Below are 16665 nucleotides of genomic sequence, written 5' to 3' on the forward strand. Positions count from 1 at the left end.
CACTAAATCGAATTCCAGGGTGTCGGTCAGGCGTCCGGGCAATTTTAGCTTCTTGGTGGGTGGATGGGGAGAAAGCGGGGGTTTCTTCCTGGTTTGGGGAAGCAAAGCTGGCATTCCCACTTTTATCCTCTAGGGGGCAGAAGAGGGAAGCAAAAAACAACTTGGGTTTAAAAAACAAAAGGACGCAGAAACTACCCAAGCAGGGCTGGTTCCAGGAGACACTTCAAAACGTGTTTTCTCCCCAACCTTCCTTGTCCCTCCTCAATATGGGGGTGAGACAAACCAGCTACAGCTCTTGAAGACTTGGAAAAAATCCCACTGAGTGCTAAGCACAAGGAGGGGAGTCAGTGGGCTGTGGGGCTTTTACCAGGACCCCTGATTTCACCTGAAGACAACAGTGTCAGGCCCTGGACTCTGGCCTCTGTCTTGCTACTTCTTGAGCCTCAGTTTCTCTAGCTGAGATCAAGAATCCCATAAGAGTTCAGGACTTCCCTGGCGGTCCCGTGGTTAAGACTGCACTTTCACGATCCCTGCTTGGGAAACTAAGATCCCACATGCCATGTGGGCAGGGCCAAAAAAAATAAAAGTAAGAATTCCAAAAGGGTTCAGTGATATCCCTTTGACCAAAGTGCCTGATATGCCCTTGGTCCTAAATAAATGTCCCCAGACTCCTCCTGCTCATTCACGCTCTGTCCCCTGAGATCTTCCCTGGCTGGTCATCCAGAGGAGACCACAGCTGATGGTTAGGACCAGTGTGAGGTCCTCCTGCCCTTCTCCCTCTCCTCTCCAGGCCTGACTCACTTCCCTCCTGCCCCGGACGCCAGAGCCGTGGCTGACTTGCTGGTCACCCTATGGCTGTGGTTTCTGAGCACGCTTTTGAACAGATGCCCCTACAGTGCGTGTATGCCCTGGCCTTATTCTCTGTGAATTCGGCCAGGTAACTAGTCTGGTCTCCCATCTCATCGCCAGAGTAGGCGTGGAGCACAGTCTGAGCCTCTGACACATCTGCAGGACGCCTCACCTCCCAGCCACTCACCCTGCCAGTCCCCTGGACGACCTTCTAGAAACACAGCCCTGAGTGTGTCACGCTCCCGGCTTCACAGTCATCACTGAGTCTTCGTCGCTGGTGGGGTAGGATCTAAGCTCCTGGTTGATGTTCCAGCCTGTGGCATGGGAGCTCTCTCCCATCCCCTGCACTCCAAGCTTCTCTCTCCTCTGCTTCCTCAGTTTCCCCACCTGTCATGTGGAGGTAACTAGCCCCTTGAGGGTTGAGAGTGCCTGGAGGTGGTACCCTCCTCCCATGGTGAGGATGCTCAGCACCTGTTGTCCTCTGCCCCACCCTATCTACAAATCAGAAAGTTGAGGCTCTGAGAGGCAGGGGCTGCCCAGATGTGGCAGAGTGGGGATTAAAATTTATACCTTCCACCCTCAATCGGGGACATGTTCTCAACCGTCCCTCCTCAGCGAGGCCCCTGGTTGCTTCTTCTTGCATCCTGATTCCCCATCTGCAACTGTTGAACTGATGAGTGATTTCCTTGTTCATGATTATCTTCTTTTCTAGACCATAAGCCCCATGAAGGCACAGACCTTGTTGGTCCAGTTTGTCAAAAGCCTGACACAGAGCCAGGGCCTGACAAATTCCTCTTGAACAGTTGCTGGAAGAGCTAAGACAATTTCAAAGAAACTCCAGTTAGTCACTGGCTAATGAAGTAGGTTCCTTTCTCCTCCAGAGAACCCACCCCCTGGGACTTCTTGGATTGTACTGAGAACCAGGGTCCCTCCTGCCCCTGGGAACACCGGCCCTGAGCAGCAGACAGTCTCATAAACACACTAGCAGCGCCAGGTTGGCTCTCACAGAAGCCCTGGAGAAGCATCTTAAGCAGAGAGTAAAGTGTGTATTAGGCTTAGATACCTTGGGAGTCAATGTTTAAAAAAACCTCACCGGTAATTGGAAATTGGCTAATCCCTTGTTATCATGAGGAGGTCCTGGAGGCCGGGGATGCGCTGGTTCCTCAAGCTTTATTTTGAAAGCTTAGAAAACAGGAAGTGACTGAGGAGGTCCAGAAGCTGCTGAGAATCCCTGCAGCAGCTGACTCCAAGTGGAAAGCGAGATGCATTTGGGTCATGTCCCTTCAAAGCATATTCACGTTTCCTGAAAAGTATGAATTTCATTATTAATAGCAACGATTTTTCTGGTAAATTTTGTTGAATATAAAAAAAGGCACAATTCCCAACTGTAGGGCTTTGATGAGTTTGCATAAACCAATCCCCAGCCTCCCTCCCCACCTCCTGCTCCCCCAACCCTCCCCCCAACCCCTGCCCCGCCCCAGGGCCTCTCCTAGCCACTATGCCTCCTCCTCACAGTAACCATCACCTGACTTTTAGCACCATAGATGGTGCTAACCATCTATGCTAACCAAAACATCTGGAGCCTTGATTCCAGGTTCTCAAATTCGAATGCCCCCCCCATAGGTATCCTTAAGATGGAAGCACCTAGTGGGCCTGTGGCCCCTGGGGACTTCCTCTGTGGGGACATTTGCCGATGGTTTCCAGGCAAAAATGCAGGCCCGGTGTCAGCAGGTAATTTGATCTTGCAAAAGAAGCTGGAAGTCTAGATTTTTATGTGAAATCATGATTACTGAATGTTGGCCACTCATGAAAATTTAACACCCTGTGGAGGCCAATTTCATCCAGGCCAAACAAAAGAAGCTCATGGGCCAAACCTGGCCTGCAAGCTGCTGGTGGGGGTGACCTTGAGGGACACTCCCCCCCTATCCAGGGCCTGTGGGGCAGAGGAGCGTGAAGACAGACATCACACCTCGGAGGAGCGGTGACAAGGGCCGGATGGTGGGAGGCGGGGCCAGGGAAGGCTCTGGTGTGTGGATCGATGTGTGACCACACTTGGAGGAACACACAGGATAAGCACAGCAAGGGCATCCAGGCGGAGGGAGGGAGGTGGGCGGGGGCCTGGGGGCCTGTCTGAGCCCAGGGAGGTCAGAGTGACATAGGCCAGGCAGGCCCAGCCGCTTAGGACCTGCAAAGGCAAACCGGGGCATGTAGACTCTATCCTGGGGCCGGCAGAGGCACTGGGGAATTGCCTGTCTGTCCAGTGGCGATCCACTCCAGAGTGCTTGCCTGGGAAATCCCACGGACAGAGGAGCCTGGTGGGCTGTAGTCCATGGGGTCACAGAGAGTCGTACACGACCACATAACAACAACCAGTGCTTAGGACTCGGTGCGTTCACTGCTGTGGGCCGGGTTCAATCCCTGGTTGGTGGTCCTGGGAGACAGAGTCCTTGACTCTGTCTAAAGAGGAGAGAACAGGGGACTTCCCTGGTGGTCCAGGGGCTAAGACTCTATGCTCCCAATGCAGGGGGCCTGGGTTCCATCCCTGATCAGGGAACTAGATGCCACAGCTAAGAGTTCTCATGCCACAACCAAAAATAATCCTGCATGCCGCAACGAAGATGGAAGAGGCCACGTGCGGCAGCTAAGACCCGGTGCAGCCAAATAAAAAAATAAAGAGGAGGGGACAGGGACGGGCCCACATTTCTCGCCCACCACACCCAGACAAAGCCTCTCCTCCGCCAAACCTGCATCAGGCTCCTCTGAGCTCTCTTCTCAGCTATAGACCTGACCTTGGGTCCTGTCCTTGGCCTGCCTACGTCAGTTTTAGCAAGAATCCTACTGGCTCAGTTTAGCAAGTATCCCTCGTCCTCGAAACCTGATCAAGTCCCTCCTTCCCCACTCTGGAGCTCTTACTCTTCTTTAGCAGGAATCTTGTCGAATCACTTTCGCCAGAATCCCTCCAGCCTTCAGTTTTCCTCCATCTGCTGACCGCCCCCCAGCCCCACCCCCTTGGCTCTAAATCCTCTATTGTTCTTGTATTCAGAGTTGAGCTTCATTTCTCTCCTGGGGCAAAACTCCTTTTGCAGCGGTCCCTGAGTAAAGGCTGCTTTACTGCCTTATCAAGTGTCATGAATAATTTTTCTTTAACACCTGTCCATACCCAAGGTAATTCCAACTGCATCCCTATTTGAGGATAAATCCTATCCAAGGTGCTTGCTCTTGAGTTTGGGTTTTGTTTAAGGAAGGGTGTGTAGACCCAAGCAGCGGCTCCCTCCAGTTGGCACAGACTCTATCCCCTTGTTCCATCTTCACTTTGAGTGCAAGCGTGTGTGTGTGTGTGTGAGCATGCGCACATGTGTGCTCAGTTGCTCAGTCATGTCTGACTCTTTGCGACCCTATGGACTATAGCCTGCCAGGGTCCTCTCTCTGCCCATGGAATTTTTCAAGCAAGAATACTGGAATGGGTTGCCATTTCCTACTCTAGGGGAACTTCCTGACACAGGGATCTAACCTGTGTCTCTTGCATCTCCTGTGTTGGCAGGCAGATTCTTTACCACCGTGCCACCCAGGAAGCCCCCAGACTACTTTGAGTGCAAGGCCCAGGGCAAAATCAGTGAGAACTGTGGAGCTAGTCCTGCCCCCTGTTTCCAACTCAGCTGCCCCACCTACGAAATGCTGTTCTCCCAGGACCTCCTGCCAAACACCTCGAAGGCATCTTATACATCCCATCTCAGATCCTAGTGGATCTGCTTTTTTTTGGATGTGGACCATTTTAAAAGTCTTTATTAAATTTGTTACAATATTGTTTCTGTTTTATAGCATTTTTTATTTTGGCTACAAGGCATGTGGGAGCTTAGCTTCTCCACCAAGGGCTGAACCCGCACCCCCTGCCCTGGAAGGTGAAGTCTTAACCCCTGGACTTCCAGGGAAGTCCCAGGATCTGCTTCTAAAATTGAAATAGATGCAGAGCCCTATTGTCACTGCATGGTCTAGGCCACTGGCATTACTTGCCCGGTTTCACTCACTAGCCGCCAGCTGCTCCTTTCTTGGCTTTTTTTTTTTTTGTTATTTATTTATTTATTTATTTTTTTTGGTCACATTGCAGGGCGTTTCAGGATCTTAGTTCCTCAACCAAGGATCGAACCCTTGCCCCACTCTGTGTTGGGTGCACAGAGTTGTAACCACTAGGCCACCAGGGAATTCTGCCTTCTTAATCCAGCTTCCTGCGTGGTCCTGTTATACTCTGAGCAGACATCTCGTCTCTGCTCAGAACCTCCCCAGGCTCCCTCCCAACTCAGGGTAAATGCTGGAGTCCTTGTAACAGACTCCACGCACCATGACCTGTCCCCTCCCCCCATTTCCTCTCTACTCTTCCCCTGTTGCTCTTCCCCTGCCCCCTCAGCTCCGACCATACTGCTCTCTCAGTTATTCCCTACCCCAGGGCCTTTGCACTGGTTGCTCCTTCTTCCTGGAACTTCTTTTCCTGGGATGTCTCCACAGCCAGCTCCCACCTTCCTTCAAACTTTTGCTCCCATGTCACCTTCCCTTGAGATCCCCTTGCAGCCCTGATTTAAAGCCTCAACCTGCTACCCTCACCTCTCTGCACCTCCCTGCCTTGTTGTTCTCCCAAGCTCATGACACCTGCTGACTCTCCAACGTACTTATTAATGCCATCATGTTCTTTTCTCCTTGGTGCTGAGCATCCAAATGGAAGAGTATCTTAGAAATATCAGACCCCTCTGTGCTTCCTCTAGGTATATCTTAAGAGAGTGCGGTCTCTGAGACATATATCACCTGGGCTCTCCTCGCTTTGGACAACCACGACAGGGTTCCCAGCCTCTAGGTCCCTAAGCCCTACACATATGCACGTGCCACTGTCTCAAGCCAACATCTGAGGGATTGGTTTTCAAATGTGTACAGATGCTCCTCTGATGAATATTGTACAGCCGTTTAAAAGCGCTACTGAATTCCTTTTAGCTGCTTGGCCATGATTTATTTTCTCTGTCGACCAATACTCTCAATGCCACCATTATTGAATGGAAGTCCTCCTTCTCAAAGTAGTTGGGAACGCCTTGCCTAAGGCCAGAAAAGGGATCTAATAAACAAGTCTGGGGACCCTTGGCCATCCTTCATACGGATTCCTGCCAGGAACATTGCCCACAATTACTCTCACCTACCCCCAGGCAGAGTAGCAACAGCTTCCAGGGAGCAGGGGCTCACTCATCAGAGTGAGGCAATTCATAATCTGTTAACCTTGAATTCTGCAAGTCCTGCCATTCCACAAGCTGGGGCTTGTGAGAGCTGTTCTCAGCTTGGGAGGAATTCAAATGAGCTCTTGCAAGCAACACGCACCTCATTGTTGCACATCCCGGGCGTCTGGGCACCGTGTGCTGTACAGCGTGGCCGGGGTTCAGGGAACGTGGTTATCTTAGAGCAGAGATACAGATGGAGTGCTCACAGTCAGACCATCCCACCTTGCACAAGAGATCCTGAGAAGGTCTGTGCAAATTTGATCTGATGATCTTGGTTCAGATGTTAATAATAATGTGTGCTAAGTTGCCTCAGTCATGTCCAACTCTTTGTGACCCCAAGGACTGTAGCCCGCCAGGTTTCTCTGTCCACCGGGATTCTCCAGGCAAGAATACTGGAGTGGGTTGCCATGTCCTCCTCCAGGGGATCTTCCCCACCCAGGGACTGAACCTGTGTCTTCATTGGCAGGCGAGTTCTTTACCACCAGCGCCACCTGGGAAGCACGTTAATAATACTGGCCAGCATTTACTGAGCACCTACTATATGCCAAGTGCTTTCTGCAGGCACAATCTCATCGCAACAGCCCAGTATTCCTCCCTGTTCCTCCTCCCCCCTCGTTTTAAAATAGATATGGAAATAGAGAGGTTTGGTAACTGGTTCAAGGCCCACAGGTGGTCAGGCCCCAGGGTTGCCTGACCTCCAAAGTCAGTATTCTTGACCTTTCTGTCCATCCCCAAACTTGAAGATTCTGGGTTGGCAGCCTCTGTGGGGGCACCCCTGTCTGATAACTGCAACAGGTTCCTGTCTGGCATGGTATCTCCTTGGGTCATACTGCTAAGGATCTGGGCTGGGTGGGCATGGCCTGCAAGAGGAAGCTCCATTTCTATATCTATCACTTGGGCACCTGTGTGGCTCATTCCTGGAGGTTCCATGCCTTGATAGGGAGGCTTCATTCTGCCGGGCGAGCCTGTCCTGTTGGTTCATACAACCCAAATCTCCGTAGGAGAGAGACCCCCAGGGGAAGCACAAGCCCTTCAGACTATTGCCTGGTGAGGCACCCCTCCTGATAGGTCCTGTAACTCCAGAATCAGTAATGAAGCATCTTTCCCAGTGGGTCCAGCAGCTTCCTTGGTGTGTGAAACCCTCAACTCTGCAGCTCAAACTCTTTGGGGATCCTTCCTGGGGTTCCCTCTTGGGGCGAGGGTGCTGCGGGCCCCTGTTCTTCGTGGGGACCCCAGCAGGCTTGCTCTTCTCTCTAGAGGGCGGGACTTCTTCGGTTCCTGCGCGAGATGACCCCTCCCGGCTGGTTTTGTGGCTTCACCTCCCTCTTTCTCTGAGAGCGCCTCTCTGGCACTCTTGCTTTTCAGACCCTCCAGTCGGGTGCGGGTCTCTCCCCGGCGCCCCTTCTCTGCCGGGCCCCCCTCCGCCCGCGCCCGGCGAGGGGCGCCCCCTCTCCCCGTGAGGGCGGGAGCCAGAACAGTGTCTCCGGCCGCCTGCAGGTGTCTCCCCACGGAGGGGCGCGCGTCCCTGCGCCGTGGCCGCTGCCAGGCGCCCGCGGCTCCTCGCCGAGGTGCACTCGCGCTCCGGGCTCCGGGTGCGCCGGAGCCGCTCCGCCGCCGCCCGCCCCCCGCGTTTCCCCGCGCGCCGCGCCCCCACCCCCGGGGTAGGGGGGCGGGTCATGGGCCCGCGCCGCGTCCGCCGCCGCCCATCGCAGGCGCCCGAGCCCCGGGGCGCGGCGGGCAGCGGCCGCTGACGCGGGGCGCCGGCTGCCAACTTCGCGCGCGGAGCTCCCCGGCGGCGCGGTCCCGGCGGCGCGGGCGGCATGAAGACGAGCCGCCGCGGCCGAGCGCTCCTGGCCGTGGCCCTGAACCTGCTGGCGCTGCTCTTCGCCACCACCGCCTTCCTCACCACGCACTGGTGCCAGGGCACGCAGCGGGTGCCCAAGCCGGGCTGCGGCCAGGGCGGGAGCGCCAACTGCCCCAACTCGGGCGCCAACGCCACGGCCAACGGTACCGCCGCCCCCGCCGTCCCCGCCGCCCCCGCCGCCGGGAACGGCCCCCTTGGCGGCGCGCTCTACAGCTGGGAGACGGGAGACGACCGCTTCCTCTTCAGGAATTTCCACACCGGCATCTGGTACTCGTGCGAGGAGGAGCTCGGCGGGCTCGGTGAGTGAGCGGCGGCGCCCCGGGGCTCGGCTCCCGGCTCCCCCGGGGCTGCGCGCTCCCTCCTCGCGCCGGGGCTGGGGGCCCCGCGCAGCCGCTAGGACGCCGTGCCCCGCGCTCCGCAGGCTCGGCCGGCCCAGCGTTCGGGCGTGGGGAGCGCGGTGGGCAGGTTGCCGGATGGTGTGGTGGTGGTGTCTGTAAGATGCTGGGCTTTCGGGACGCTCCACCGTTTCAAGGTTCAAGAGGAGCTCCTGCCCCTTCCGAGCGCCAGGCGCCTTTAGTGGGGGGTGGGGGGGGGGGGACGTCGCCGCGCCTTAGGGAGGCGCGTCTCCCGGCCACCCGCCCCGGCTGCCGGTCGGCGGGGCGCTCGTTCCTTTCCGCACCAGAACTCATCTTCACGCTCGCCCCTTCCCCCCCTTTCCCTTCGCGGGGCTCTGGCTACCCCCGTCCCGCCCGGGGTGGTGGGGGTGTTGCCCCCTCCCACCGCAGATCCACAGAGCCCCGAGCCCAGGGGGTCATTCTTCCCCGCATCCCATTTCCAACCCGCGCTCATCGGCTCCCAGCCCCGGTTTGGGGAGTGAGCAGTGGGGGCAGTCCGGTTGGTTCCCTGCAAGGGGCAAGGAGCACTTCGCGTCGGGCCCCCGCCCGGAGAAGATGAGGCGGGAGGCAGAGAAGGCAGGCGGGAAAGCGGGACAGCCCGGCGAGGATCCAATCAGAATTGAGGCGGGGGGCGGGGGCGGCGGGGGGGGGGTCTGTGGGGGAAGGGGGTGACTTTTCAGAAGACAGATCCAACTGCGCCCTTGGCCTCGCACCCTTGCCTGTACCCGCAGGAGACGGCCAGGGCTGGAATAAGGGTCTCCGAGGCAGGCAGCGAGGCCGGGGCAGGACCCCGGGGCCCCATGCTGGGGACGCTGGTCCACACCACCCGGAACCTCCCAGACGCTGGAGAGGATGTTGCTCCAAGTCCAGGTGAGGGGACCGTCTTGAGTGAATTGACCTCTCTCCCCAAGGTTAAAACTCTCCTCTGTCACTTAGCTCTCAGATGTCAACGTGGGCGATGTGTGCAGTCACATGGAGACAGGAGTGGGCCACAAACCTCCAGTTTGCCCTGAGTTAGGCTTTGGCCTGACTGTTTGAAAGGACAGAGGAAAGAAGGTGTGAAATAAACCCAGGGAGGCTGCAGTCCCTGTAGGGAATGCCCTTTCCCATGTCTTCCCTGGTTGGCTCCTCCTCTGCTCCAGGGGGACTTCCTGGCAGGGTCCCCTGCAGAGAAGACCTCCCTGTCCCCCTTTGGAAGCAGAGTCTTCCCATCTTTGTATTGATATCTCATCGCCACTTTTATCTCCCCCATCACACTTGGCACAACCTGAAGTTTTCTGGGGGCATGCCTTTGGCCACCAGCTTCTTGTCCCCGGTCCCCATAGGGTGCCACTCTATGAGGGCAGGGCCCTAGCCATCTTGTTCATTGCCATGCCCAGTCTCTGGGTATTGTCTAGTGCATAGAAAGTCTTCAGTACCTATTTGCAGGGTAATGTTGCATGAGGCCTGGGGACCATGGACTGGAGGTTTCCTGGAGTGCTGCCTGCTCTGTCTTGCCTCTGGGGGTGGTCCACTGAACTTTTATGGCACCACTTGCTTCATACTGGCTGTTTGCCAAAGACCATCTGAATTGGGTCATGCCCTGACCAGTTTCACCCCATCAGACTTACTTCTGCCGTGCACTCAGGACATGAGTATTTTACTCTGGGACGTAATAATAATAAATTAACCTTAAAAGACATCTTGGCTAAAATTCCCTGCTTTCCACTCATCCTAGTCCTCTCCCACAGAGGCCCTGGAATGCCTTATCCTGGAAAGGATCTGCACCCTTTTGGGGGTAGAGGTCCCTCCCCACGCTTCACCTCTACCTCTTACCAAGTTTCTGCTCATGGAAACTCTCAGACCACCTGCTCCTTCCTTTGTGTACACACTTAGATCCAACACTGTGTCTGGTGGTGGCGTGGTCCCGTCTCTGCTCCATGAAGTGCCAGGGTCTCCACTGGCCAGCTTAGCCTCTCAATTGTTGGAGGTCCCTCCAGGCCTCTCTTCCTGAAGGTCACACCCCGAACTGTTGCTGTTATTTCCCTGTAGCTCATCCTTGCGGCTCATTCAGGGCTTGACACAAGATGTTAAGGATTTTTTTGAGTATAGTTGCTTTGCAGTGTTGTATTGGTTTCTGCTGTACCACAAAGTGAGTCAGCGATATGTATATGCATATCCCCACACAGGATGTTTAAATTCTTTAAGTATTAAGGAATGTTAGTTAAAAAACTTGAAAACAATGCTAGCTCACAATTATTGAGCCCTTGATGTGTACCAGAATTGTGAAAACGTCTCACCTGAGAAATCTTGTTGAACACCCTTGCGTGGCAGGCACTTCTATGGTGCCCATTTTTCAGATGAGGAATTTGAAGTTAAGAGAGGTTCTTGTCTGGCCACACACCTGATGAGGGGGCCTGAGTTGTCTTCCTGGGGCAGAAAGGAATCCAGATGAAGTGATCAGAGAAGAGAACCGTGCAGTTGGGGGTCGGAGAAAGGGGCAGTTTTGGAGAGGGCTCAGCATAAGACCCTCACCTGCAGTCCTCTCTTAGTAAAAACGTGGATGGTTAGTTTGTTGGGTAAATAAAACAAACCCACAGTTTTTCTCTTTCCTCTTGATCACTGTTGGTTAGTGCTCGCCCCTCCCAGAAAAATCACAATTTTCCTCCCTGGGAGCTTGGAAAATAGTTATCAGCCTGTCACTGTTGGTGAGAAATTTGGGAAGTCTGAGCCAAACTTGGATGATTTTCCCAGCGGATCCTACGGTGCCCAGATCCTACCCCTCCACCGCCGTGGTACTGAAAGGGTGTCAGGAGGTACCTGGCCTCAAACTTTTGTTGCTATGACAACCTTCCTTCTGGGTTCTGCGACCATTTTAAAATTTCTTTCTACTTGGAGAGGGGGAAAAAAAACACCCTGACACACCCCTCCCGCCCACTCCCCAGGAACAAAATCCTACTCTCCCCGCAGAACATGGCCAACCAACTTCCTTCCCTCCCACCATGAAACTACAGGAAAGGTTTTCTTCCTTTCTCTGGATTTTATGTTCACTCCAGTGAAAACACCGACCACGAAATCCTAACCTCTCCATGAGAGGCAGCTGTTAAATGTTCCTTCCTCTCAAACGCCTGTTCGGTAATTTCTTTCTGTGCTCAGGGTAAAAACCTCTCCCCACTCTGGGCAGCCACAGGGAAATCTAATAAGCCCCTTTTCCCACACTAAAAAAAATCTACAGGGTTCACAAAGAAAACTGCAGCCTGTCCTAAACAGACACAATCTCCCCAGACCCGGCACAAAGGACGCTTTTCTCTTTCCTCTAAGAAGGAGCATCAGCCTCCTTCAACAGGCGGACAGGGAAGCATGGCCTCGACACAGAATTACCCCAAGCCCTTCACGCAAATTGGATTTCTCTTCTGGCTGAGATGCTCGGAAGGCGCGGGTGGGTGCAGACGCAGGCCTTGGGGTGGGAGGGGCGGCAGAGAAAGGCCTGGAAGAGTGATGAGGGAAGGTCTGGCGGTGGGCGGGAGGGGGTGGCGGGAAGGAGGCTGCGCTGACGGGAGCGCAGGTGATGTTTGACTTCGGCTCAGGGAGGGTGTGTTTGAGCCTCAGGAGAAGGGTGACTCCGGAGGATTGATGGGGTGGCCAGGTCTAGGGGGGCTTGTGAGGGTGTCTGGAGGGAAGTGGGACTGGGGTGGCCGGTGAGAAGGGAGAGATGAGTCAGGGGAAGGAGGAACAGGATGGTTGGTGTCCTGACTCTAGACCCATTCTGTCCCCTGTCATGGATGGACAAGGTCCAGGAAGGATGGGTGCCTCGTGATGCCTCTTTATAGCAGTGTGGTTTGGGCCAGGGCCTCAGTTTGCTGGCCTGTAGAATGGGGTTTATGGGGATCAGAGCGACTAGCAGCTGCTCAGGGAGCAAGGATTCAGTGAAACAGTGAAGGGATGTGCTGAGCACCTGTTGGGTGTGTGATGCCTGGTCTCACTTCTGTGCTGCCCCCTGTCTGAGCCACACTGTGTCTCTCCCGTGGACTTCTGCACCTGTTCCATGATTGCCCCCATCCCTGCCCGTCCCTGTCCACTCTGCAACTGAGTAATCGTCGGATCCTGTCCCTCCTTTGCACAGGCCCCTCTGACAGTCCCCTTCTCACTTAGAATCAAAGCCACATGGTCCCCGAAGCTTAAGGCCCTGCATGAGGGTGGCACTCAGCCTCCCCCGGCTCTCTGGGTCCTCTCCTTCCTACACTGGTCACTGACTTCTGCTGCACTGGCCCCCAACACCAGACAAACGCAGCCTCAGGGCCTTTGCACTGGTCCTCCCTTCTGCCTGGAAGGCTCTTCCAGCAGATGGCCACAAAGACTGTTTCAGCAATTTTTAAAAAAAATTTATTTATTTGGCTGCACTGTTTCAGCATGTTGGATCTTTCAGTTGTGACATGTGGGATCTGGGCTTGCCAGGTGGCGCTAGTGGTAAAGAGCTCTGCCTGCTGATGCAGGAGACATAAGAGACACGGGTTCGATCCTTGGGTCGGGAAGATCCCCTGGAGGAGGGCATGGCAGCCCACTCCAGTATTTTTGCCTGGGAAATCCCATGGACAGAGGAGCCTGGCAGGCTACAGTCCATGGGGTTGCAGAGTCAGACACGACTGAGTTACTAAGCAACACGACTGAGTTACTAAGCACACACGCATGTGGGATCTAGTTCCCTGACCAGGAATCGAACCCTGGTGCCCTGCTTTGGGAGCGTGGAGTTTTAGCCTCTGGAGCACCAGGGAAGCTCCTGTTTCCCGAAGCTTCTTGAAATCGGCTCTCTCCCAGCACCTGATTCAACATTGATCTCCCCACACTTTCCCTGCTTGATTTCTAGCTGCTTGCCACCGTCGACTTTTGCCTAGTGTTCCTTGTTTGGTTCATGTGTGGTCCATGGGCCCTGTGCAGCTGGGGGTTGAGTTCATCTGGGTTCTCCACACTGGTCCCCAGTGCTGGCCCGTAGTGGGGCTCCATCACCTTTTGTGGGATGGATTTCGGTTGTTGTAACTGTTGTTTTCTGGGTGCAGTTCTCCACCAAGCTCCAAGTGTCTTCTTATGCTGCAGTGAAGCAGGGGGCTGGCCAGGGACCCCTCCCCTTCTGCTGAGGTTTCTGCGCCACCTGCCCCTCATTATGCTCACCAGTGAGCGTGGGGTGGGACCCTTGCTGGGGAGGAGAAGCCCCCTGCTACCCCATGACTTCTTGCTTCCCCTTCATTTCTGCAGAAACCTCAGCCCTTCTGTCTGCCCCTTACATTATGCTGCTCCATTTTCACAAGTACAAGGAGGCCTGTGATATCCCCAACCTGGAGCTTCTGGTGCTTGGGAATACATCAGTGTAATATTACACAGGCCAGGAGCAGCTGATGGGTGAAAGCTGGACTTTGAAGGGGGTAGCTTGGGCCCCCCACAAGTGTTACTTCCTTTGGTTCCCATAAGAACCCTGTGAAGTAGGTGCCATGGTTATGCCCAATGAAGAAACTGAGGCACAGAGAGGGAAAGTGATTGGTTCAAGGCCACACAGTTTCCAGGTGGCAGAGCTGTGATATGCAGAAGGCTCCAGAGCCTGGCCCTTGTCTGCTGTGCCGTGCTGTGCCCCGTCTCCCCCACCCCAGTTAATACAGGCTCCCCCGGTGCCTCCAAGAGGCTTGTTGGGAAGAGCACTGTGCCAGTTGTCCTGACCCAGGCTGTCCCGGGTTCAAGTCCAGCCTCCAGTGCCAGCTTGCAGAGGGACTTTAAACAAGTCACACACTCTCTCTGGCCTTGTCTTTCCTTGTGTGTAAAATGAACATTTCGTTTTGTTTTTTTGTCTGCATGATGGAGGCGGCAGAGCATCCAGTGACCACATGCCTTGTGGTTCCACTGTCCAGGCTCCAGCCCCTAAGCCACCACTCATGTGCTGTGTGACCTCTGGCAGGGGCTTGCCCTCTCTGGGCCTCAGTTTCCTTGGCTGGGACAAGAGGATGATGATATCTGCCTCACGACTGTATCTTTAGAGTTCAGGTGGATAACACAGGTCCTTGGCTGGTATACAGCAATCACTCATTAATGGAGCTTGTGGTCATCTGACCTTGGGTTAGAGGCTGTGGACGTGTGGCCCTTGGGTCACCTTCGAACTGTCCATTTAAAAAAAATAGGTATATTTGGTTTATTTATGTATTTTTGGCTGTGTGGCATGCTGGATCTTAGTTCCCCAACCAGGGATCGAATTCTTGCCCCTTGCAGTAGAAGTGTGGAGCCTTAACCACTGGACCACCAGGGAAGACCCTGTCCATCTGTTTTCTTGGCCCTGCAGTGTTTTCAGCATCTTTTAATAAGTTGCCAGTGTTTGAAAATTGAGACACTTCACAGAAACGTCCAGATTGATGGTTTTTCTCAAAAACTTGGCAGGTCCATCAGCACTGGGCCCAGGTTCCTGTGGGGGTGGCAGTTGCCTCTTCCCATGGTCCACCATCCCCCCACCCCCCACCATCCCTCCTCCCCCATCCACCCAGGCCCCAAGCCTTGGGGTCCTCCTTGGTGCCTCGTGTTCTCACATCCCACATCTCATCCATGGGCAAATCCTGCCTGCTCTTCATGTAGAATCCAGCCCCCACCTGACCATGTCCTGACCAGCTCTGCCCTGGTATCTCTCCCCTGGACTAGGCCAGTCACCCCTCCCTGGGCTCCTGCTTGGTCCCCACCCGTCTGTTCTCCATCCGGCACCAGAGGAATCCTGTTAAATCTGAGTCCCTCCTCTGCGCAGGGCCCTCCCGTGCATCCTGTCCTACTTGGTTACAGCCAGGCATCGTCGAAGCCCTGTGGGCCTTTTGAAATTTGCCCCTCGTGCCTCTCTGACCATCTCTCCCCGCAATTGCTCTGCCCTGGCCACACCAGCCTCCTTGCTGGTCCTCCAACAGGCCAAGGCCCTCCTGCCTCAGAGCCTTGGCACTTGCTGCTCCTTTAATGTGGGAACTCTTTTCCAGGTACCTGCCAGGGTCCCTCCCTTCTTAGGCAGGGCTCTGCTCGGATGTCCTCTCTCAGTGGACATGGTCCCAGACCACCTTCCCAGACTATGTGGTCTACATCAGTGACCTCACGTCTCCAAACACTTCCCCCGGCTCCTTATTCCCCCATCACTCTAATTATTGTCTTACCCACTACCTATCACTCATTTATCTCCGTCCTTCCTTTCTTTCAAAAAATTTTATCAGAGTATAGTTGATTTACAGTGTAGTTTCAGGTGTACAGCAAAGTGAATCAGTTACATGTACATATCTCCCCTCTTTTTTAAGATTCTTTTCCCATATAGGCCATTACAAAGTATTGAGTAGGGTTGCCCATGCTATACAGTAGGTCCTTATTAGTTTTATATATAGTATTTTATATATAGTAGTGTGTATATGTCCATCCAGGGCTTCCCAGGTGGCGCTAGTGGTAAAGAACCTGCCTGCCACTGCAGGAGATGTAAGAGATAAGAGACGGGAGTTCAATCCCTGGATTGGGAAGATACCCCGCTGGAGAAGGAAATGGCAACCCACTCCAGTATTCTTGCCTGGAGAATCCCATGGACAGAGGAGCCTGGCGGGCTACAGTCCATGGGGTCACACAGAGTTGGACATGACTGAAGCAACTTAGCACAGCACACATGCATATGTCCATCCCAACCTCTAAATTTATCTCTCCCCCTTCCCCCACCCCTTGATAATCCTAAGTTTGTTTTCTACATCTGTGACTCTGTTTCTGTTTTCATTTATCTTTATTATGTCTCTCCCTTGCTCGGATGCTGACTTCATGGGGGCAAGACTTGGTGCATTTTACATAATGCTGGCTTTGAGTGAGGGTTCGGTGAATATGTGTTGAATGCATGTGGGGTTCTAGGACCTTCTCAGGACTCATGTGTGCAGCGGGAGGCCCCCGGTTCTGTGCCTGCTGTTCCCTTGGACTTGTCAGATGTTCTTTCTTCCCTCTTTCCTTCCCTGTTCTCCTTCTGAGAAGAGGTATTCAGTGGGGGTGCTGTAAGGGGCTAAGGGGGTTCATGTGGTCATCCTCCCTGTTTAAATCCTGGGGCCAGACTTGGAACCTTGTGGGGATATTGTGACCTCAGGGCTCTGTGTTGCCAGTGGGGCCATCCGTGGTCCGAACTGACAGGAGCAGACTCAAGCCCACTTAAGGATAGGGTTTCTTTCTTTCTTTCCTTTTTTTTTAAGGAGGATGCTGCTGCCTACAAAATCCAGGCAAAGGCCTTGGAAGTCAGAGCCAGGACTATCTGGGCTCCTGGAGGCCAGAGCTGATAATCTTCCCGCAGGTCCAGAGTCACCGA

At 54.4% G+C, this 16665-nt stretch overlaps 1 protein-coding gene across 3 annotated transcripts in view; it reads left to right on the plus strand.

Moving 5' to 3' along the window:
• The first annotated feature begins 7829 nt into the window (after window positions 1-7829).
• GSG1L (GSG1 like) overlaps window positions 7830-16665 on the plus strand; it is a 254575-nt gene continuing 245739 nt past the window's right edge. For 2 of the 3 annotated variants that reach the window (XM_025274751.3, XM_044935653.2), the window contains exon 1: window positions 7830-8264. In XM_025274751.3, the coding sequence (XP_025130536.1) occupies window positions 7922-8264 (343 nt within the window). In that variant the 5' untranslated portion in view covers window positions 7830-7921. Of the gene's footprint in view, window positions 8265-9091; window positions 9231-16665 lie in introns of all 3 variants that reach the window. The other variant, XM_044935654.2, reaches the window with a different exon arrangement.

This window comes from Bubalus bubalis, chromosome 24 (genome assembly GCF_019923935.1).
Source record: "Bubalus bubalis isolate 160015118507 breed Murrah chromosome 24, NDDB_SH_1, whole genome shotgun sequence".
Classification (NCBI taxonomy): domain Eukaryota; kingdom Metazoa; phylum Chordata; class Mammalia; order Artiodactyla; family Bovidae; genus Bubalus; species Bubalus bubalis.